The sequence below is a fragment of the Nannospalax galili genome, unplaced genomic scaffold (assembly GCF_000622305.1).
Source record: "Nannospalax galili isolate Female #2095 unplaced genomic scaffold, S.galili_v1.0 scaffold173, whole genome shotgun sequence".
Lineage (NCBI taxonomy): Eukaryota > Metazoa > Chordata > Mammalia > Rodentia > Spalacidae > Nannospalax > Nannospalax galili.
The window spans coordinates 156,284-180,597 of NW_008334442.1; the positions used below are offsets into that span (position 1 = coordinate 156,284).

Genomic DNA, 24,314 nt, shown 5'->3' on the forward strand with positions numbered 1-24,314 from the left:
TTTATTGCTAAAAAATGACTTCCTGCATCTGCCTAGACTTTTCTCCCACAAAGTACTTCTTTGTAAATGTGTCTAAAAAACACTAATTCAGCTTTAACCTCAACTTTTCTCAATTAGATGGAATTAGACTATCATTTTGAAAATACAAAGACAGGGTCTAATAGTTTACTTTCACCAAAAGTAGCAAGTGTTGTGCACGTATTGTCTTATTTAATCTTCACAAAAGCTCTATCCAGGAGGTATTATTTCCAGCCCTATGTTTATTTACTTATTTATTTATTTGGTCTTTTTGAGTCAGGGTTTCCCTGTAACCCCAGCTGGCCTGGTACTCACTTTGTAGACCAGACTGACCTTGACCTCACAGAGATCCACCTGCCTATGCCTCCCAAGTGCTGGGACTAAAGGTGTGCACCACTTGCCCAGCTCTAGCCTGTTTTTAAAGGTACAAATGTGAACTATTACTTGGAGCTAAAATGGTTATATCACTCTACTTGAGAATTACTTTGATTAAATACAATTAATTTGTAAATTAATTTCTTAAATAAAATTATTCTCAGGCCTTTTCATCTATGAAATAGGGAAAGGAAAGAAACAAGTGTGGAAGGCTGGGCCAATGTATCATGAAAACACTTTCTGTAAGCCTATCATTACACATACTCAGCATGATTATTCCTTACCAAACTTTGGCATGCTTATACAGTGGAATTAGCTTCCCAGAAACCTTTTACAAATATTCTTTAAAAAAATTTTAAAAGTTTTTAGACTTAAAGAAAAGCTGTAGAGTACAGAATGTCCAAACACCCCCATGCTTTGCACTCCATATTGCTAAAATCTTACACTAATTTCATCTGTTTGTTACAATTGATGAACCAATATTGATACACTAATATTAAAAGTACACATGGGCTGGATAGATGACTCATTAGGTAAATGCCTGTCACACAGGCATTGAATTCATATATCCAGCACCCATGTGGAAAACTGAGCCTGACAGCATGTGTCTGTAACTCCAGAAATGGCAGGCAAAGACGCATGGAACCCTGGAGCTCACTGACCAGCCGCCCTAGCCTCATTGATGAGTTCCAGGTCTCCTCAGCATTTGTTCATGCCATAAAAATGCTCCACATGAGCCAGTTGAGTATTTTTAGAAATACTAGATTATTATTTTGGTTCTTTAGGATTTTTGTAATTAACTTTGAAATAATCAGATTTCTAAAGTTAAGCCAATATAAAAAGCATTGTCTGGAAAAGAAGCAACACATATGGAAGTCTAATAAGTAGGATTTTTGTTGAGATTTTATAAACTCGGATGTGGCTAGAAATCTATGTAATGACAGATTTCTAGATGTGAATGCATACATGTGTTTGATTTTTTAAGCAAAATCCTACATGTTCAGTATCAAGTACAATATCTATCATATGAACTTCTCTCTGAGACTGTTATAATGGCGAAGATAACAAATTCTCCCAAACTAAATGTTTTCTCATGTGTATTACCTAAATTTGGGGAATTTAAAGCCAGTTTTAATCTATGGAAACACTTATTGGCAGAGAGTATATGACAAGAAGAGTAAGCTCAACGACCAATTCATACAGATGCCTGATTTTGACAAATCTGTTCTTCATGAAGTTGTTTTATTGCTGTTAGCGCTTTGTTATTTAATGAACTTTGGTTTCCTCTTAGGAAGAAAGAATGTTTTGGGGACTCATCAAAAGATAAAAGGTCAGAGGAGCGTTAACAAATAAAATCTGTCTCTCTCCAGGTCCAATAAATATTGCTTTGGCAGAACAGTAAGTTTAACAGACATTAAGTAAGAGTAATTACAGCTTAAGACTTATCCCAAGCATGATCCTTAGCTCCTTTCTAATCTCTGATTAGCTATTAGAGGGGATGAGCAGTAGCAAATATAAAAGATGAAAACAATGTCCCTAGATAGCTCAACATTCCTTTCCTCTGCTTCTTGGCAATGAAATAGTACAAAGAGGCCTGACATGCAGTGCCTTAAGCCCTGAATCCTGTAGTACTACTTTTATATTCTAATTTCTGTCCTCACCACCTGTTTCTGGATAGCTATATATAATAACATCTATTAACAAGGCACTTTGACATAATTTACCTCATCATTAAAGCAGTCCTTTATGAGTTATCTACATTAGAAAGTGAAGATTCAGAGAAGAAAACATTTGGGTCTGAACTTAAATTCTTGCTGTGATGACTGCATTCTTCACCAGAATTTGTAACTCCAAGCCTGGTTTCTGTGGTCTGATTGCAAAAGGGAGTGGCTCATCATGTACGTAAGGAAGGAGAAAGGAGAATTGCCTTAGTTTTAACTCAGGTTATTTTATAAACTGAATGTGTAGGTGGAAAGGTTATCAGTGATAATGAAGTGATGTTACAGGGAACAGTCTATTTAGCGGACAGACCATGGGTGAGTAATCAGCATTGTGGGAGTCCCAGAAAAGACATTCTAGGAGTACTGAATTTTGTACTTTTTAACTGCAGTAAATGTTGCTATTAGTTGGGACTGGGTGTTTATAGGCTCATTTTGTTTGGCTTAGGCTATGGAAAATCAAAATCCCAGAATTAAACCCCAAGGTGTAGTTCTGCTCTGAAACTGTAGTATGCTTTGATATGATGAGAGGTTGGATGTTTCTGCTTCCTGGTTAACTGAAGTTGACTTACTAGTTACTGGAACCATGCATCTCAGTTTACCTGGACAGTTCTGTTAATGCCTTTTATACCATATGATTATTGATAGCTCTCAATTTAAAATGTCAAGCCTAACACCTTTTTCTCTTTAAGCTGTAGGCCTATTAGAAGCAGCGATCTTCCCCATTTCCTTCATCGTTCGTTCATAGTGTCCTGTCACTGCAGTCACTTGCTCTGCTAAAGCCCTGCCTTTAGTAAGGTTCTTCATTCCCAGGTGACTGAGTAGCTGGTTCACCATCTCATATTTTTGTGTCCCATTCTTAAACATTAGTCAGATAATCTACACGATCACTTCTCTGAAGGTCTCTAGCCTACATCTGCTTGTATAATCACCCATTTACTTGAGTAGAATTCTAGGTTGCAGAAAACAGAATCCCCTTCAGATAATCTAGACAAAAAGGAAGGACAGGAGGACGGTGACTGGGTAGTAAAGAGGACTAGAAAACAGACCTTTGTAACTGCTGCCTGGCATGTGGCACTGCTTACAGCAGGAACTAGACACCCAAATCACTCATATGTTCCCTTAAAGAGCCAGATGCTGCACTGCACTTGTCAGAAAATCACAGTGCTCACTTATACCTCAAAGTACCAAGTAGTGAACAGACCTAAGTCATGTGGTGCAATCCTAGTGATACAGAAAACTGGGAAGTGTAGTTTTAGGTTTACAGTCTTTTCGTCACATAGAAACTAAGAGGGTGGGAATACATGCAGAAGGGAAAAGCTTATTTTCTTCTCACCATGTCAAAAACTATAATACCAGGAAATAGATAAATTAAAGGTAAATGAACTCAACAACTAACAAAGATAAAGGAGTCCTATAGAATACCTGGTATCTGCTCTTGCTTGTCTCTTGCACCCCAGGTGCTTATCCGATACATCTTTTGGAATCCAGAAATCTAGGCTTGTTAATCAGAAAAAAAGGAAATAGTGAGTCAGCAGGAGAGGTTAACTTTGATTTGAGTAACATAAATAACATAATGAGCAAGTTCTATGGCTTGAATGTGGTTTGCCCTTACCCAAACTCATGTTGAAATTTCATTGCCAATGTAGTAGAGGTGAGAAGTGAGGACTTTAGTAGGGATAGTACTTTGTTCGTGGGAGTGACTTTGCTCTTATGGAATTGCACTGGTTACCAAGACTATAGTGTGTTACAAAGCAAATTGCCCCTCGCCAGGAGCTAGAAGAGGGCACTGCTTTGCCTGCCTCCAGAACTGTTAATCAAAATAAAGCTTCTTTTCTTTAGAAACTATGTAGACTTTATGCATTTTTTATAACAATTGAAAATTTACTCAGATGGGTAACATTTATATATATGAGTTAATTTTTTTAAAGTAGTTTTGATTCTTTGAGAATTTCATATAATGTATTCTGATCATATTCAGACCCCCTCCCCCACCTATACCCCCACTCTACTACTCACTCCCAATTTCATGACCTCTATTATTTTTTTTAAGGCATATAGAGTCTAGTTTGTAGGTCTATCCCCTGGGGCCTAGTCAGTGTTCCCAGAATCACTTGTTAATACCATCACAAGTACTGTGGGTTCATATGTGAAACTTGCCCTGTTGTGTCTAGAAATAGTCTCTTTGTATTCATCCACCACCTCTACCTCTTACAATCTCACCCCTCACACACACACTTCCCACACTAATACCTGAGCCTTGAAAGGAGAGGGTGTAATATAGATGTTCCATTTAGGCCTGAGCACTCCACACATTGACAGGTTGTGGATCTCCGTGTTAATCCCCATCTGCAGCAAGAAGCAGCTTCTCTGGTGGGAGTTGAGAGATGTACTAATCTATGAGTATAAAAGTAAGTCATTAGGAGTTAATATTTTTTATTTCAGATTTTAGCGCCGTGAATCAAAGTTGTTTAACCTTGATTAAACCTCAATTTTGGAATATCCAAAATCATAAATCAGTTGGTCTAATAAGTAAGTAATTGGGAAAATTTAGATGTGAAAATTTCCTAAATTGCCAAGTTCTCCTCCTTACCCGGACTTTTATCTCTTAATATTTTTTCATTTGATAATCATTCCTTTTCATCATTGTTCTTTCTATAATTAACCTCTGAAAATGCCAAGGGTTTCAGGAGCAGTTAAAAATTAAGCTCCTTATTGAGCCCTACGTAAGACATTCATACTACCTCCTTTAAGACTCAGGAACATTGTGGAAGAGAGGGTAAAAAGAATGTAAGAGGTGGAAGCTAGGGAGGAGGGCTGGAAAATATCATCTCCTGGGCAGGACACAGCCCTGGCAATCCTGAACTCTGAACCACTGTGGATACCCGTGTGGGTCTGAACAAGAATGGGTCCATTAAAAGTCAGTCATGGATAAAAAAGGGGCTCAGGGGGCCCTGCCCCTTAATGCTGAGCTATTTGTTAGTTTCAGGAAGAGGGACAATCATTGCTCTTAATTGTGTACCCACCGATGATCCTGCCAGGCTCCAATGGACAGTTCCAACCCAATGGTCACACAGATGGCCCTGGTAAACTAAATGAGCTTCAAATTAAACCCCAAAAGTCATGAATCTGGGAAAGGAGCTGATTTAGATAGGTGGTTGTTGACAGGGATGGGAAAAGATAAGAGAAGATATGGGGGAGTAATCAGAATACATGATGGACATATGTGAAACTGTCAGACAGCAAAAGTAATTAAAAATTTAAATTAAACTCTTATTTTCCTCTAGATAAGAATTATTACTTGCTCTGGGAGGAGGACAGTGTGCTCTGCTCACATATTAGACTTAGCTTAGCCAGCTGTCTGCATTTTTCCAGAACTGGTTTAATGGTCTCCGTAAAATTTTGCATTTCATTCTTTGTAACATTGACCCAAATAATGTACCTTTAGCAAATGCTGAATTCCAGTTAGATATGCATGCTAAAGTATATATAGGTCAAGTGAACTGATAAAGATGTTTGTGCCTAACTCTGAAGTGTATCAAAGATAAAATGGGTTGAAGGAAGGGTAGAGGAGTGGATTGACAGACAAACGTCTAAAGAAGCAAAAAAAGTAACTGCTAATTGGAGGATCAAGGGATGGGGATGTGGCATTAACTGTAAAATTTTTCATTTTACTTGTGTGACATATTTGTAATAAAATTCAGGATGAGCAGGTAAAAAAGTAAGCTCTTTTCAGTTATTATTGCCTTGGTTCCTTCTTTTAGAAATATAGACTGAATCCCTGCTCTTTGGCAAGAACTCTGCTGAGGGTCAGGAATTAACTGTGGAAAACAGGCATGACCTCAGCCTTCAGGAAGCTCATATGTTAACAGGAAGATGAACATTAAGAGTAACTAAACAGGTCATTGACTCATTATTGTGATAAATTCTGTGGAAGAGCTGTTTTTCCGGCCTCAAGAGCAACTCACTGTTTGGGTGTGTCCGTCAAGATATTTAAAATGGCAGGCACATTTGTTTTAGAGCTATAAATTCACCTGACACTTTAGACCTATCTTTCCTAATGCATTTTTATGTTTGGAAACTTAGAGAACAGTTTCTAAAGATACTTTACAATGAAATGCAATAACATTCTTCTATAGTAGTCCTGGTGATCTTGGAGCCATTACAAGCCTGTGGGGAGATGTCTGTTGATCCACTTAAGAGGTTTTTACAGGGCTGTGGGTGCTCCTGGAGCCCAACATTGTGGGTGCTTAGAACATGCTCCTCCTCTTATGCCTTCTTCTGCTTCCTTCCATCTTCCCAGGAGCTCAGCTCAGACTTCTGCATGATTTATTCATCTGCTTTCCACATCGGTCACAGCTTGTCAGTTGGCAAATTCAGCTGACCAGTTCATTTCAGTATCTCGTAAATCCATCTGTGTTTCTCTTAGCACTGACCAGATCATACTCCTGTGACTTAAACTGCATTATGAACTCTTCTAAGTAATTCTTATATCCGCAGAATTTCTCCCCTCTCATCCATCCATTTCTCTCTATAAAAGTCCAAGTTTTCTTCCTTTTCAGAATCTAAGCACTTAGCAAAGATCATGCAACATTATAGTCAGACACCAAGTCTTGGTTATATGGGAGCTATGTGCACTGCTTATCTCTTCAAAAGCCTTTAATGGTTTCCTTTCATCCACACGGCATAAGTCTCCTCAGTGGGGTGTCAGCACACTTCAGTCTTTTTATCTTGTTCATCTCACAACAGTGATGCACCTTTTTAAAAATAACTACTCACTCCTGGGCTCACGTTGATTTTCTTGATACCCTTTCATCTAAATCTTTACTTGTCAAACACCTACCCATAATTTCAGACCCTGAACCTATCGACTCTGGGAGAGCTCCTCAGATTGTCTTCTCTCTTGTAATAGTTGATCTTTCTTTCTTGTTCTCATAATGACCTAATACCTTCATTACATTGCACTCTTTTGCTTAGTATAGTTCCTCAATGGACAGGGTTTCGTTTTAAATATGATTTTTGATCAGTGACAACAGTTACCTGAAGCACTGTATTGGGAAAGATTCCGAGGGCATGCTTAGATTACTCAAGAAAGAAGATACTAAGTCTGATTAGATTTCACAGAAGAGAGAACAAATTGCCTTCGAGTTAGCTAATTTAGTTTTAGATCTCCACATATGTTTCTAAACATACCTTGATTGTGTGTCCTTGAAAAGATCTGTGCCAATAGCTTCCATTGCAATTCATGTCCAGTTTTATCATTAAACACTCCAGCCTTAATTTTAAAATTTACAATCTAAAATTTTGTATTTGAGATAGTATATAGTGGAAAAGAAAGAAAGAAAATGCCAACAAAGGGGTCCTTGAAGAGTTGGTAGGAGAGCATGGAAATGAAGAGGGCAAGGGCAGTGGTGGTACAGATGAAAGGCTGAAGAGAGGAGTAGTTGACAAGTAAGGAAAAATGGACTAAAAGTCAGAGACCAGCTTGGGATGACAGGCTTAAGACACAAAATAAGGGCTGGGAATGTCTCATCACGACCTGGAGATACACTTAAGGATGCTGGGACAGAACACATGGTTTTGAACATAACCACAACTATATAATAAAGCAGACACACTCACAAGGCCAAGTACAGTTCATTCTTCAAATATGAAGATACTCAATATTATCAAAATTACCAAACAAAAATGTTGTATGATCTTATCACTAAAAACAAAAAAAAACCTATTGTAAAATTCAGCAGTCAATCTTAAAAGCCCAAGTTGTCAATTAAGAGTAGAAGAAAAAGCTTAAGCTTGATAAGCATCATGCCAAAAGTGACATGCCAAAGGGCATGCATATCAAAATCAGATGGGGTTCAGGAGTGCCCACTATCTATTTTAAACAAGCTTTGAATACAACACAAGATTAAAAAACAAACGATTATTAGAAAATAACAGTCAAGCAGCCATTATATGCAGATGATATGATTTTTATGCACAGACTACCCAAAATATAACTTGCGAAATGACAAAAGATAAAGTCACTACATAAAATAACATATGTTTATTATATTAAAAATAACCTGGTCAAGATGGAACTTGAAAATTTATTCAATATGTTTGCAATAAATATGAAATGTGAAATACTCAAGAATAAAATTAGCTCTATAGGAATAGGATCTTTATGAAGAAAGTAATGCTGTGTTGTTAAAAGACACAAAACTGTACCAGAGAAAATTGAAAATGACATTTCCTTCAGGAATATGTGATACATGAAATTATAAATCTTTCATATATGGATGTAGAAACTCAATGCAGGTTAGATCAGAATACCAGAGTTTTGTTTCATATTTTGAAAATAATAATAGCCAATGCTTTACACAGATGCCATTTTAACATCTTCTATGCATTCAAGTTCACAACCACAGAGGGAAGTAATATTATTAATCCAGTCCCATTGCACAACTATGAAAACCAAAGTAAAGATAGATTAAGTAACTGCTTTAAATGAAAGAACTAGTAAGTTGAAAAATCAGGACTCAACCTCAAAGACCTGACCCAACCAAATCAGAAATAATAAAATTGCGCTAATACCAGGAAACTTTTTAAAAACAGAAAAACTGAGAGCTACACATCCTAACAAGCATTAGAATTTAAAGTATTATATGCAAATGATTTGGTAGGAACACAGAAATAAAAATAATAGGTACCTCATATATAGATTCAGTTGTATGTGGGAACTTAATGTATTTTACTGAGAAATTATAATTACTGACTGTATGTCCAAACAATTTTTAAGAAAGCACAGTTTCAGTTTTCACATAGTATACTTAAAATTTGTTTCTGATGATTTAAATACAAATAAAAATTGTAAGAATATTTCTAAAATGTGAGAATAATTATGTAGAGTCATGATATGGTAATACGTTTTAAGCAATGTAAGAAATATAGATGTTACAGAAGGAACAAAACAGCTTTCATTGCTAATAGTTTCATGACCACATATGCCATGTACGAATATCAAAGATAGGAGATATACGAGGAGGAAAGGTTTGCAAATGTTTGGTAGAGAAACTGACTACCTGTCATTTTTCAAAAGACAAGAGAATAGAAAAGTGAACAAAGGATGTAAGTGAGAAATTTGTAGAGAAAAGGAATTAGCCAATTAATATGTCTAGTGAAGTTATATCTTAACTTGGTGTTAAATGCTAAAGTGGTAGAATTTGACATTCTAAGGGAATAAAATTTCTTTTGAAGTCCCTTAATCTAGACATAGAGTGTAATATATACATAAGGCCTGGAACTCTAAACATTATACATTCTAAATTTCAAGAACTGCTAAATAGAATAATAGAGACCACTGTTCAAACTTGTCTAACTTTAAATAACCAATCAAAACATTAGAGGAGCATGCAAGATAGGTGGAAAATTCCTCTTTTCTTGCATATTATATTTCATTTTTTTCCAGAAAGTAGTAAATCTATCTAAACTTAATATTTATGAATGTTTCTTTACTTAGATACACACAAAACACGTGTGTGCACACACATATAATAGAAGCAGTGAAAGGTTTAGAACACAGCTACTTGCCAATGGATGTGTCCTGGGTCTGTTTTGACCTTGTTTGTTAATCAGATTCCCATACAGACTGTTCTTTGAAACACTGTTTAGGTGACCATGGTAGGCTTCATCTCTCTCCAGGTTGACATCCCCTGCATGGCCCAGGAAGCAGAGCTCACTCTCTGTGTTTGCATTGCTTTCAGTAGGCCTAGTCATAGTTCTTGAAATCTATATTACAGGATGAAGATAGCACACATTTCCCATGAAACCTGAAAAAAGTAGAATAATTACTAACATGCTGTGTTAACTACGGTATAGTAAATACACACCCTTGCATGCTTTTGATAGGAGAAAATGTAAACCTTTTTGGAAAAATTCATGTGACAAGGAAATAAATCCCTAAAATGACAAAAACCGAAACCAACCCAAATGTTCATCAGTATGAAAATAATTGAAGAAATGGTGCTGCCATATTGGGGAAGATAATGTGCCAAAACTTAAAAACAAAAAAACAAAAAAATGTGGCGTGCATGGTTCAGAGCAAAGAGAGAGAAGCTGGCCACAGAGTAAAGACTTCCAGTTACAAGAGAAGTTAGCACTGGGACCCAATGTGCAGCAATGATGACTGCAGCCTGGTAACAATACTGAAGTGTATACCTACAACTTGATTAAATATTCTTACTAAAAACCACCAAATAAGGATAACAATGTGAGGTGAGAGACATATTGACTCAATTCTAATAAACATTTCAGAACTATATGAATATCATATCATCCCATTATATGCCATAAAATTGTAGAATTTTCTTTATCAGTTGCACATCAATACAGCCAGATGGGTTGTGAAGGAGGAGATAAGAAAGAACAGAAAGAGAAATCTATTGATTAGAAAATTGCCTGTGTTTTTCATAAATTGTGAATAATAGACAAAATATATTAGCTTTGTTAAAACTGAAAACTAAAATCAGGAACTGGAGAGATGGTTCAGCAGTTAAGAGCCTTGGCTGCTCTTACAGAGAATCCAGGTTTGGTTCCCAGAACCTATGTGGCAGCTAACAACCATCCATAACTCTAATTATAGGGAATCCAACATTGGCAATGCGTACATGTGGTACCCTTACATATCTGGGTTAAACACTCATACACATATATTTATTTTAAATTTTAAGCATATATATTTAATTTTTCAGAGCTAAGATGCACATCTTTCAAAATTGGCTGTAAATTTTTAGGTTTACAGTTGAATAAATACAGTTATACAATATTGTCCTCAGTATAAATCCCATAAGATGTAAAATTGAATGAGGTGTTAACCTTTAAAGAAGATCTCAATTTCATTATTAAAATACACTATTTCATCCAGAAAAACTCATTTTTAATGCAACTAACACTTAGATGATCACACATGTGTCTGTAATCTCTATATATCTGATTATTACTAGTCACAGTCAGTTACTTTCTGAGATCCTTGGCACCTGAGCATGGGTACAAAGTCATCAGGTAGATTTCAATGGTAATGTTTTCCACATCTACTAATTAACATGAAGCAAGTGTTAATGCTTGTTCCTCAAATATAACTCATTATTTAATTGGTTTTTATTTTATAGGTATTTCATATAGAACATCCCAAACAACCTTATTCATCTATATACCTACATCCCAAGTGACACCCTCCCATGCCCCCCCCCCTTTGCTGGAGCCCATATACTCTGTCATCCCTGTCACTGTCCACTGTGTTGTCAGTGCCCCAAGCCATTCCCCACTGCTTCTCCATCTGCTGAGTCTAGTCAGCCTATCTAGAGTTCCTTGTTTTAGGAAGATCAGCTCTTCCTCATCTAGCAGCAAGTTGTTGCCAATATTCCTTTAGATAAGATTGGGGTCTGCTGTTCATTTTCCCAGTTCTATGCTGGGTTGCTCTCTGGGAGTGTCTTGGGCCACCCTGGCCAACAACTCAAAGGAAGATATCTCCTGTCTGGCATTGTTTCTTGTTATGTAGCCCTTACTTATACACATGGACTCTTAAACAACTATATTGATCCCCTTAATCTTTGGTTATAACTTCCTTTTAGATATTTAAAACCATTCAGTTGGCCCAGATAAACCAATTTATTTTTATTCTTAAGATCATTTGAGGATCTGTCCCTCAGGGGTCACATGGGCTTAGGAGGAGCCCCTGGCACTTTTCCTCTACCAGTTCCACCTATGTGAAGATAAATCAAAGGCCCTACTCAACCATGCATGGCTTCACTTGGAAGCATGGAGGAAATGCTTCCTCTGTGTTGACCGTCCTCTTTGTAGGCTGGACACTGGTTCAAGTCCATCTGGTGGGGTCTCCATGGCCTCCTTGATCAAGAAGACAGGTGGCTCATCTCAGTTACAGGACATTTTGAGAGATGCTCCATAGTCCCCCAGAACTCAGTCAACTTGGAGGGCAAGGAGCAAAAACTGTCCTTTAAGTCCCTCTGACCAAATTAGTATAGGCCTCAAAGTATGGCTGTTAGACATCCAAGAAGGTTAGTTCCACCAGTCTGGTACTTTTAATTACCATGTGCTATATAGATAAAGTTTGGGCAAAGACCAAACATTCTCAGATAAACCTTGAGTAGACATATATAATGTTCCTTGAGCTAGTTGTATGTATAACTTGTCAGTAGGTTGTTGGACTAATATGGTTCCCTCTTTTTTTTTTTTAAACTAGCTAAGCATTATTTATCTCTCACATTGTGTAAACCTTCCACCATGGTTTCCCCACTTAAAGTGTACCCATTTTTCCCACTTCTCCCTTAATAATACCTTTCTCCTGTGGTCCCACCTCTCTTGAGCTCCTTCTTTCCCTTTATCCCCAAGGTTCCTTGTATAACCCTCCCTCTCCCTCCCCTTAAAATAACCCCATTTTAATCCATATTTCCCTTACTAATATCTGCTTCTTACTGTTCTTCTCTTTCAGATTCTTTCTTTTCCTTTACCTCCCTGGTTCCTTTTCAATTTCCTGGTTCCTGTAGTTATGTCTGGATACATACTCACTTATCCTTGTAAGTGCTAGGATCCACATATGAGGGAGAACATACATCGTTTGTTTTTCTGAGTCTGTGTTAACTCACTTAGTATAACAGTTTCCAGTTCCATCCATTTACCTGTGAATTTCATGATATCATCTTTCTTTACTGCTGAGTAAATCTCCATCATACAAATGAACCACATTTTCATTATCCACTCATCAGTTGAGGGACACTTAGGTTGCTTCCATCTCTTAACTATTGTGAAAAGAGCAGCAACAAACATTGATGTACAAGTATCTCTGCAATGGGATGAGTTCTTTGGGTATATGCCAAGGAGTGGTATAACTGGGTCAAATGGTAGGTTCATTTGTAGTTTTTTAAGAGTTCTCCACACTGCTTTCCATAGGGGTTGAACAAGGTTGCAGCCCCACCAGCAGTGGGTGAGTGTTCCCCTTTCCCTCATCCTCTCTAACATTTGGTATCATTTGTTCTCTTGATCTTAGCCAGTCTGACTGTGGTAAGATGAAATCTTAAAGTGGTTTTAATTTGCATTTCCCTAATTACTAATGATGTTGAATACCTTTCAAGATGCTCCTTAGCCATCTTTATTTCTTCTTTTTAGAACTCTCTGTTCAGCTCCTTAGTCCATCTTTTAATTGGATTACTTCCTTTCTCAATTCTCTGATTTTTGAGTTCATTATATATTCTGGATGTAAAACCTCTGTCAGATGTGTCACTGGTGAAGATTTTCTCCCACTCTGTGGGTTTTCTCTTCACTTCCTTGGTTGCTTCTTTTGATGTACAGAAGCTTTTTAGGTTAATGAGGTTCCATTTGTTGATTCTTACCTTGTTTACTGAGCAATCAATGTCCAGTTTAGAAAATCCTTTCCTACACCTATATCTTGTAGATTATTGCCAATGTTTTCTTCTAACAGTTTCAGAGTTTCTGAATTCACATTAAGGTATTTGATTCATTTGGAGTTGACTTTGTGCAAGGTGAAAAATAGGGGTTTAGTTTCATTCTTCTACTGGTGGAGACCCAGTTTTGCCAGCACCATTTGCTGAACATGCTGTCTTTCCTCCAGTGCATGTTCTTGGGTGGTCCTTCCATCTTCTGATGTCTTCCTCAATCTCTTCCTTTAAAGATTTAAAATTTTCATTGTAGAGGTCTTTAATGTCTTTGGTCAGGTTTATTCTGAGATATTTTCTTTTTTTGCAGCTATTGTGAGAGGGAGTGTTTTCATGTACACTTTTCTGATTGCTTGTTCTTATATATAGAAAAGCTACAGACTTTTGTAGATTAATTTTGTAGCCTTCAACTTTACTGAAAGTGTTAATCACTTCTAGGAGTTTTCTGGAGGGATTTTTGGCATCTCTTAGATATAATATCATATCATCTGCAAAAAGGGATAATTTGATCTCTTCTTTTCCAATTATTATTCCTTTAATTTCTTTCTCTTGTCTCACTGGTCTTGCAAGAATTTCAAGCACTATGTTGAAAAGGAGTAGAGATAGTGGACAGCCTTGTCTGGTTGCTGATTTTAACAGGAATGCTTCCAGTTTTTCTCCATTTAAAATGATGTTGGCTGTGGGTTTGTTATATATAGCTTTAATTATGTTAAGGTATGTTTCTTCTAGTCCAATTCCCTCTAGGACTTTGAACATATATGCATGTTGAATTTTGCCAAAAGCCTTCTCTGTATCTATTGAGATGACCATGTGGTTCCTGTCTTTGAGCCCATTTATATGATTTATCATGTTTTTGTCTTGCATATATTGAACCATCCCTGCATCTCTGGGATAAAGCCGACTTGATCATGGTGGATGATTTTTTTGATGTGTGTCTGTATGCAGTTTGCAAAGTATTTTGTTGAGAACTTTTGCATCTATGTTCATTAAGGTTATGGTTCTATAGTTTTCTTTTTTGGGTGTATCTTTACCTGATTTTTGTATTAGAGTGATGCTGGCTTCGTAGAAGGAATTTGGAGGTTCTCCCTCCATTTTTGTCATTTTGAATAAATTAAGTATTATTTGATATAGATCTTCTTTAAACATCTGGTAAAATTCTGCTGTAAATCCATATGGTCTTGGGCTTTTTTTTGCTGGGAGTTTTTGTATTACTGTTTTAATTTCCTTATGTGTTATGGGTCTGTTTAAGCTATTGATCTCTTTTTGGTTTAGTTTTGGTGGTTCCCATGCTTTTAGATACCCATCCATTTATTTTCAGTTTTCAAATTTGGTAGCATATGGTATTTAAAGTATTCCCTTATAATGTTCTGGATCTTTTTGGTGTCAGTTTTGATGTTTCCCATTTCATCTCTGATTTTGTTGATTTGGAGGTACTTTTTCTTTCTTTTGGTTAACTGGGCTAGGGGTCTATCAATCTTGTTTATCTTTCCAAAGAACCAGCTCTTGGACTCATTGATTCTTTGTATTGTGTTATTTGTTTCTGTTTCATTATTTTCTGTACTGATTTTTGTTATTTCTTCTCTTCTTCTGGGTTTGGGTTTCATTTATTTTTGCTTTTCAAGTGTCTTGAGTTGCAATGTTAAATCATTTATTTGTGCTTTTTCTGATTTTTTATTTATTTTTTGTGGAAAATAATGGTATTTTTGTGGACAATAATGTTTCTTTTTTTGGACAATAATTTCTTTTCTGGACAATAATTTCTTTTCTGGACAATGTTTTCTTTTTTCTTTCTGATTTTTTACTGAATGCACTTAGAGCTATGAACTTCCCTCTAAAGACTGTTTTCAACGTGTCCCAGAGGTTTTTTTTGTGTTGTATTGTTCTTTTCATTTAGTTCCAGGAATACTTTTCTTTCTTTCTTAATTTCTCCTTTGACCCATTCATCATTCAGGAGTGTGTTGTTTAATCTCCATGTGTTCATGTGATAATTAGGGCTTCTTCTGTTGTTGATTGTAAGCTTTATTGCATTGTGGTCTGATAGAATGCATGGAATTATTTCAATCTTTTTGTATTTGTTGAGGTTTGTTTTGTGCTCCAGTACATGGTCGATTTTGGAGAAGGTTCTATGGGGCGCTGAATAGAAAGTATATTCTTTGTTGCTTGAGTGGAATGTTTGGTAGATGTCTCTAAGGCCCATTTGATGTATGGTGTTGTTTGATTCAGATGCCTCTTTGTTAACTCTCTGCCCTGTTGACCTATCTAATGGAGACAATGGGGTATTGAAGTCACTGACTTTTAATGAGTTGTGATTATCTGGGTCTTAAAATCCTGTAGTACTGTTTTTATGAATTTGGATGCACCAGAGTTTGGTGAATATGTATTCATGATTGTAATATCTTCTTGGTCAAATGTTCCTTTCATCAGAATGAAGTGGCCCTCTTTATCTCTTCTGATTAGTTTTAGTTTGAAGTCTATTTTGTCAGATATTAGAATTGCAACTCCTGCTTTTTTCTTATTAACATTTGCTTGGTATATTTTTTTCTATAGTGCCTTAAGGTAGTGCCTGTCCTTGACAGTGTGATAAATTTCTTGCAGATAACAAAAAGATGAGCTTTGTTTCTTAATCTATTCAAATAGTCTGTGTCTTTTGACTGGTGAGTTCAGTCCATTGATATTTAAAGTTATTAATGAAGGATTAATTATTTCTGTCATTTTTATTTCTGTTCACATTCTTGGTGTAGCTGTAAATTTCCATAGTCATATCTTCATTAGGTTTCTTTCTGTAACCCCTTTGGCATGGTCATTCCTTTCTTCAGCTGTTTGTATTGCTTCAAGAACTCTATGAAGGGCTGCTTTTCTGGACATGATTTCTTTCAACCTATTTATGACATGGAAGATTTTTCTTTCTCCTTTGACTATAATAGACATTTTGGTTGGGTAAAGTAATCTGGGTTGGCATCTGTGTCATTTAAAACTGGGAATACTTTGGTCCAGGCTCTTCGGGCTTTCATAGTTTGCACTGAAAAGTCAGCTGTAATCCTAATGGATTTTTCCTTTATATGTGACTTGTTGTTTCTCTTTTGCAGCTTTCAGTATTGTCTCTTTGTTCTGTACATTTAGTGCTTTTACTATGATGTGCCATGGAGAGTTTCTTTCCTGGTCCTGTCTGTTTGGTGTTCTATATGTTTCTTGCTTCTGTATGGGCATGTCTTTCTTTAAATTGGGGAAATTTTCTTCTACAGTCGTGTTGAAGATCTGGTCCATATCATTATCCTGAGATTCTTCTCCTTCCTGTATGCCTATGATTCGTAAGTGTGGTCTTTTTATGGTGTCACACAATTCCTGAATATCCCATTCTTGTGTTTTGTTAAATTTTTCATAATTTTGTTTGTGTGGTCTAATTTGTCCACTCTATCTTTCAGTCCTGATATTCTGTTTTCCATTTCATTCATCTTATTGATGAAGTTTTCTCCTGTTGTTTCTAATGACTTACTGAGTGTTTCACTTCCTTCTTCATTTTAGCCTCAGTATTCTTCAATACTTCTCTTTTCTGAATTCATTTAGCAGTTTATTCCTATCTTCTTTCAGTTCTTTTTTTCTTTGTGTGCTTTTTAAATTCACTGAACTCTGTTTTTTATCATGTTTATAACTGTTCTTTGGAATTCCATGTCCTGTGTTATCTCTATGGTGTTCTCATTGTACTTGTCTACAGGATTGTTGGTACTTGGTGGGGGTATATTATTTGGGTTTTTCATGTTATTATTATTATTTTTTTGCTGTGACTTTGATATGTGGATTTCTTTTGTAGTTTCTGATTCTTGTGTGAGACAAACTCAACAAAGCCTTCCTTTGTTGAGTTTAGGCCTGCTTCTTTTTGTAAACTTTGTCTGCCTTTGTAGTTTACTTGTTGGGCATGAAAAGCTGATTGGTCTAGGCTTCAGGTTCTCTCTTTTGATTTTATATTGGAGCAGCCAAATTGATTTCATCTTCCTGCTCAGGAGTTCCCACAGAGGCCCAAGGATCATCAGGCTCAGATGTTTTCAGGCTTTCTCCTAAGGACCAGATCTCTCCAAGTAAGATGTTGGCCCCATGAAGCTGGGGGCCTGGGCCACCCAGAAATGCAAGGGAGGTGGGGACAGGACAAGGTTCTGAGGGCTTCTGGGTCCAGAGGGAGGATTGGGCTGGTCTTGATGTAAAAGATCAGGAAACTGTGGGAAGTCTGGGCCAAGGGGTCTGTCCAGAGGTCTACGGTGCTAAGACAAGAAATATACCAGTGCCCCTGCTAGAGGAGTGATGGGGTGGGGGAGCTGGGAAGATGAATGAGACTGGGGATGTTTTAAGTATATTTTTTAAAAGAAAGAAAAGTAAAACCTGGTGCAATGCATGAATCAACATGTGTACATATAGGTTTGCATAATACTTTCTAGAATATGAGAGGATGTACCCTAATTTATTAAACTAGGTAGTCATAGAAGGCTAAGAAATATGGTTGAATTTTACTTTTCACTTGTTTGTTGTTTGAAGATCAGGTTTGTATCAGCTTAATAGGAATTAAAAGAAAAGGGCAATTGGGAGATGTCATACAGAAATGGAGTAGATGAGCTTTAGCAGCTATTTGGGCATCAGTGGGAGGAAATAAAGGTCAAAGACAGCTTAGAAGTTCCAGCCTGGGGCATTAGGGACTAGTGCTACCATTTATAGATGAAAGATATCATGAAAAAGAGGGTGAATTCCTTTTATTGTTATGAGAGGAGAGAATGAATTCAGGTGTCAATCAAAGGAATGGTGCTTCTTATTTTAAGCAATAATTGCTCCAAAAGGAAAGCTTTTTTACCTCAATCTTAAAACCTCAAAGAAAGCACTAATTCAATTTAAGGGTAAATTTTCATTAAACGATTTTTATCTCAATAGTTTTCTTAATGTGGCTTTATAATTGCTTTTTCTATGAATTATGAAACTGAGAGACAGACTGCTCCCTGGTTGCCCTATTCTCTCTCATCCACACAAGTTTTTGAAAACAAGAGAACATTCCTTTTTGAATCATAAAAATAAATGAGAACTTGCCAGCTAAGCATCGGGCACACCCCTTTAATCCCAGAACTCAGGAGGCAGAGGTATGCCCATCTCTGTGAGTTCAAGGCCAGCCTCTTTTACTCCAATAAGCTGGAGCTACAGAGTGAGACTGTGTCTCAAAAACACAGACACAGAGACAAACAAAAATGACCAAAAGGAGAATTTTTTTTTAATCTCAAATATGGAAAGAAAGTAAATTCTCCTATTGTATAAAAGGTAGCAGAAGCTATAAAGTATGAACTGTACAATTTTTACTAAATATTGTTATTTAAAACATTCCTTTAGGCAGCCCTGCAGAACTTTTTGGATTTTGAAATAGCACATCCATTTTGATTCCAAACAAACAGCATTAGAAATTGAGTCCCATTGAAGAGCTGTTTCTTGTAAATACTGTGAAAATGTTGGGAGACTTTATTTCTATATAATTATATCATATTTTATGTTGAGTCTGAAGGAGAAGTGTATAATTCATCAGTAGATCTTTTGTATAAATGATTGAGTCAATACAATCACATGAATAAATTGTATTAATTTTCAGTTACGTCAAGTCAATTACTTTTGCACATCTTCATTTTCTATTTATCATTCTTTGTGTTTGTACTTCATACATTATTCCCATGTTAATTTTTTAAGATAAGTTATGTGACCTTCCACAGGCCATGTTCTTCATATTATATCTGCTAGCCATAAACTCAGTAAAATAGGACATTTACGCAACATAATTTGAGTATAAAGAATTTCATGAATTTTAAATCCTTTAGAGAACTGTGTGGTTTGATCTTGTGTGAAACCATAAGTTAGTTTATTTCGTTTGCTAATTCTCGTAATTTGTTTTAAACTGCATACAATCTCCTATTGAGGAAATTAGGGCAGAGGTCATAAACTTAATATTTTGTATGTTTCTTATTTTCCAGAAAATAAATACAGTTGGAACCAGTAATGCAGATGTCCCTTTGGCTGATCCCGGAATGTACCAATTGGATATCACATTAAGAAGGGGTCAAAGCTTAGCTGCTCGTGATCGAGGAGGTAAAAACTTAAGAATCTTTTTCTATGTGCTTTGACAGTTTTTCCATTACAATTTCTTAAGTTAAAAAATTAACTATAATGCAGTTTTTACGAATTTGAGTTCAGGGGCACACTTTAATATATAACTTGACTCCTCTAACATGGACGATACAAATTCCACAATTCTGGCCCAGATGGCAAGGTTCCTACCAAACCCCTGACAATTTTGACTCCACAGTGAAAATGATCAGTGTCACTGCTGGTGATACATACACTTACATGGGCAAAGCATACAGTTATATGAGCAAGGCATAGATGTACATGAGTGAGGCATAAATTCACATAACTGAGGCATACATTTACATGGGTGAGATACACATTGGTCAAGGCATACATTTACATGGGTGAGGCATACATTTACATGGGCAAGGCATACATTTACATGGGTGAGGCATACATTTACATGGAGAAGACATACATTTGAAGCCATTTCAGAAGCTGACTTTTGGTAGAACAAGCTCTTTGTTAGCTAGAGTTGCTCAGTTAAATCTTCTGAAATTTTAGATTCTGGAACTAACAGCTCATCAAAGCATTGGGGGTTCCTAATAAGCAGCTGTTTGAATCATGGCTGTGTCTCCTGTCACCTCCTTGTGTAGTAAACAAGTTCTTCAGTCCATGCTGAGGGGCAAAACATAGTCAATCCTCTTTCTTATAGTAGCAAATTATTCTCTGACAAAAGTGTGAAGCAAGTTTCAGGGGAATGAGAGGGCTATATGTTTAAGAAATTATTACTTTGTGGGGAAGAAGGATACATGTAGAATACTAACTTCAAACTAGATCAATAAGTTTTCTTTACTTTAACTTTTGGACATTAAAAAAAATGTGTGTGTGTGTGTGTGTGTGTGTGTGTGTGTGTGTACCTGTACATGACTGCTCATGTGCATGCAAAGGCCTGAGGTTAATGTAAGCATCTTTGTCTATTGCTCCTCACCTTCATTTCTGAGACAGGGTCAGCCTCTCACTGAACATCAGCATTTTGGTGAGAATGGCTGGCTGTTATAGGCTGGTTTCACCGTGCCTATTTGCCTGTTTCTTTTTTTTTAATCATTTATTTAATAACCACATACTTAAAGGAAGTATTTCATTACAACAGCATTGACATAGTCAATAACAATTTCCAGAGCTAAGATGCATCTCTTTCAAAATTGGCTGTAAATTTTTAGGTTTACAATTGAATTATTACAGTTATACAATATTGTACTAAGTATAAACCCTATAACACATAAAATTAAAATGTTTTACTGTTTAAAAAATATCTTGATTTAATTATTAAAATACACAGTTTCATATAGAAATATTCATTTTTAATGCAACTGACAATAAGATGTTTGCACATGCGTTTCTAATCTCTATATATCTATTATTACTAGTCACAGTCGGTTACTTTCTGAGCTCCTTGGCATCTGAGCATGGATATAAAGTCGTTAGGTAGATTTCACTGGTAATGTTTTTCACATCTACTAATTATTATTATTTTTTAATCATTTATTATTTTTATTTTTTAATAACTACATGATTAGAAGAAGCATTTCACTACAGCTTCAACATATTCAGTAACACACTCCAGAACAAGAGCATATCTCTTCCAGAGCAAGAGTACATCTCTTTCACAAGTGGCTGTAAGTTTCTAGGTTCATAGTTGAATTAATACAGTTTTACAATATTGAACTCAGTGTAAGCCCTCTGAGACATAAAACTGAGTTTTAACCTTTAAAAAAGATCTCTATTTCATTTTAGAATATATTGTTCCTTGCAGAAAGACTCACTGTTTTTGGTACTAACACTGAGATGTTGGCGAATGCATCTCTAATCTGTGTGCATCTGATTATTACTAGTCATAATCAGTTGTACTTGGATCCTTGGTGCCTGTGTATGTCAATAAAGTGATCTGGTAGATTTCAAAGGTATTGTTTATCACCTCTACTAATTAGCATGATGTAAATTTCCCTGCTTCCTCCTCAAATATAATACATTTTTAAAATTTTATTGATTTTTTTGTGTGTGTCTATATCACACAGAACATCCCTAACCATCTTATTCAACTATACACCCACTTCCCAGATAACACCCTCCCATAGCCTCCCTTCCTCCACTAGAGCCTTTATACCCTAATATCCCTGCTACTGTCTGCTGTGTTATCAGCTCCCCAGCCATTCCCTACTACTTGTCCTTCTGGTGAATCTAGTCAGCCTATCTAGAGGTCTTTGTTTTAGGAGGGTGAGCTGTTCCTCATCTAGCAGTAATCAATTGTCAACATTCCTTTAGATAAGATTGGAGTCTGCTGTTCATTGTCCCAGTTCTATGCTGGGTTACTATCTGGGAGTCCCTTGGGCCACCCTGGCCAACAACTCAAAAGAAGGTATCTCCTATCTGGCATTGTTACTTATTATGTAGCTTTTAGCTATGCATATGGACTCCTAAGAAATTATATTGGCCCCTTTAGTCTTTGGTTATACTTTCATTTTGGGTGCTTAAGGCCATAGAGTTGGCCCAGAAAAACCAATTTATTTTTACTCTTAAGGTCATTTGAGGATCTGTTCCTCAGGGGTCACATGGGCTTGGGAGGAGCCCCTGGCTCCTTTCTTTTACCAGTTCTGCCTAAGTGAAGATAAGTCAAAGGTCCTGCTCAACCATGGTTGGATTCACTAGGAAGCATAGAGGAAATGATTCCTCTGCGTTGACCCTCCTCTTTGTAGACTGGACAAGTCCATCTGGTTCAAGTCCATCTGGTGAGGTCTCTTCAGCCTCCTTGATCAAGATGACCACCATTACAGGACATTTTGAGAGATGCTCATAGTCCCAGGGAACTAGTCGACCTAGGAGGGCAAGGAGCAAAAACTGTCCTTTATGTCCCTCTGACCAAATTATTATATGCCTCAAAGTATGTCTGTTAAACATTCAAGAAGGTTAGTTCCACCATTCTGGTACTTTTAATTACTGTGTGTCATGTAGATAAATCTTGGGCAAAGGTCAGTTGTTCTCAGATAAACCTCAAATAGACATATATTTCTTGATCTGCTATGTATAATTTGTCAGTAGGTTGTAGAGTAATATGATTCCAAAACTAGTTAGGCATTATTTATCTCTTGCATTGTCTCACCCTTCCATCATGGTTTTCCCACTTGAGGTGCCCCCATTTCCCCCTTTCTCCATTAATAATTCCCTTCTCCTATGGTCCTACCTCTCTTGAGTTCCTTCTTTCCCTCTATCCACTAGGTTCCTTGTATACCCTTCCCTCCCACCTCCCTTAAACTAACCCGATTTTTATCCATATCTCCCTTATTAAGGCCTGTTTCCACTGTTCTTCTCTTTCAGGTTCTTTCTTTTCCTTTACCTCCCTGTTTCCTTTCCATTATCCTGGTTCCTGTAGTTGTGTCTGGATACACACTCATGTATAAGGATTTGGTACTAGGATTCACATATGAGGGAGAACATATGTCGTTTCTTTTTCTGAGTCTATGTTACTTCACTTACTTCACTTAGTATAACAGTTTCTAGTTCCATCCATTTACCTGCAAATTTCATGATTTCGTCTTTCTTTACTGCAGGGTAAAACTCCATCGTATAAATGAACCACATTTTCATTATCCACCCCTTAATTGAGGGACACTTAGGTTTCTTCCATCTCTTAGCTACTGTGAAAAGGGCAGCAACAAACATGGATGTGCAAGTGTCTCTGCAAGAGGACGAGTTCTTTGGGTATATGTCAAGGAGTGGTATAACTGGGACAAATCGTAGGTTCATTTGTAGTTTTTTAAGAGTTCTCCACACTGTTTTCCATACAGGTTGAACAAGTTTGCAGCCTCACAAGTAGTGGATGACTGTTCCCCTTTCCCCACATCATCTCCAGCATTTGATATCATTTGTTCTCTTGATCTTAGCCAGTCTGACTGGGGTAAGATGAAATCTTAAAGTGGTTTTAATTTGCATTTCCCTAATTATTAGTGATGTTGAACATCTTTTAAGATGCTTCATAGCCGTCTTCATTTCTTCTTTTGAGAACTCTCTGTTCCGCTCCTTAGCCCATCTTTTAATTGGGTTACTCGTCTTGATTCTGTGTTTCTTGAGTTCGTTATATATTCTGCATATTAAACCTCTGTCAGATTTGTCGCTGGTGAAGATTTTCCCCCATTCAGTAGGTTTTCTGTTCACTTCCCTGGTTGCCTCCTTTGATGTGCAGAAGCTTTTTATTTTAATGAGGTCTCATTTGTTAATTCTTGCCCTTGTTTCCTGAGCAATGATATCTGGTTTAGAAAATCCTTTCCTACACCTATATCTTGTAGGCTTTTCCCAATATTTTCTTCTAACACTTTCAGAGTTTCAGGCTTTACATTGAGGTCTTTGATCCATTTGGAACTGACTTTGTGCAAGGTGCACCATTTGCTGACCATGCTGGCTTTCCTCCAGTGAATATTCTTGGCCCATTTGTCAAATATCAGGTGGCTGAAATTTCATTTACACATATTTGGGTCTTCAGTTTTGTTCCGTTGATCTATGGGTCTATTTTTGTGCCAATACCATGTTCTTTTTGTGACTGTAGCTCTGTAATACAGCTTAAAACCTGGTGTAGTAATCCCCCCGGCATTGCTCTTAGTGCTCAGGGTTGTTTTGG

General features: G+C 36.7%; 1 protein-coding gene across 9 annotated transcripts in view; it reads left to right on the plus strand.

Annotated features, from left to right (window-relative positions):
- Mctp1 (multiple C2 and transmembrane domain containing 1) overlaps nt 1–24,314 on the plus strand; it is a 407,885-nt gene that overhangs the window by 45,602 nt on the left and 337,969 nt on the right. For all 9 annotated transcript variants that reach the window (XR_003848888.1, XR_003848889.1, XM_017797207.2 and 6 more), the window contains exon 2: nt 19,549–19,663. Coding sequence is in view for 7 of the 9 variants with exons in the window: in XM_017797207.2 (XP_017652696.2) it covers nt 19,549–19,663 (115 nt within the window). In the remaining 2 variants the exon portion in view is untranslated. The remainder of the gene's footprint in view (nt 1–19,548; nt 19,664–24,314) is intronic.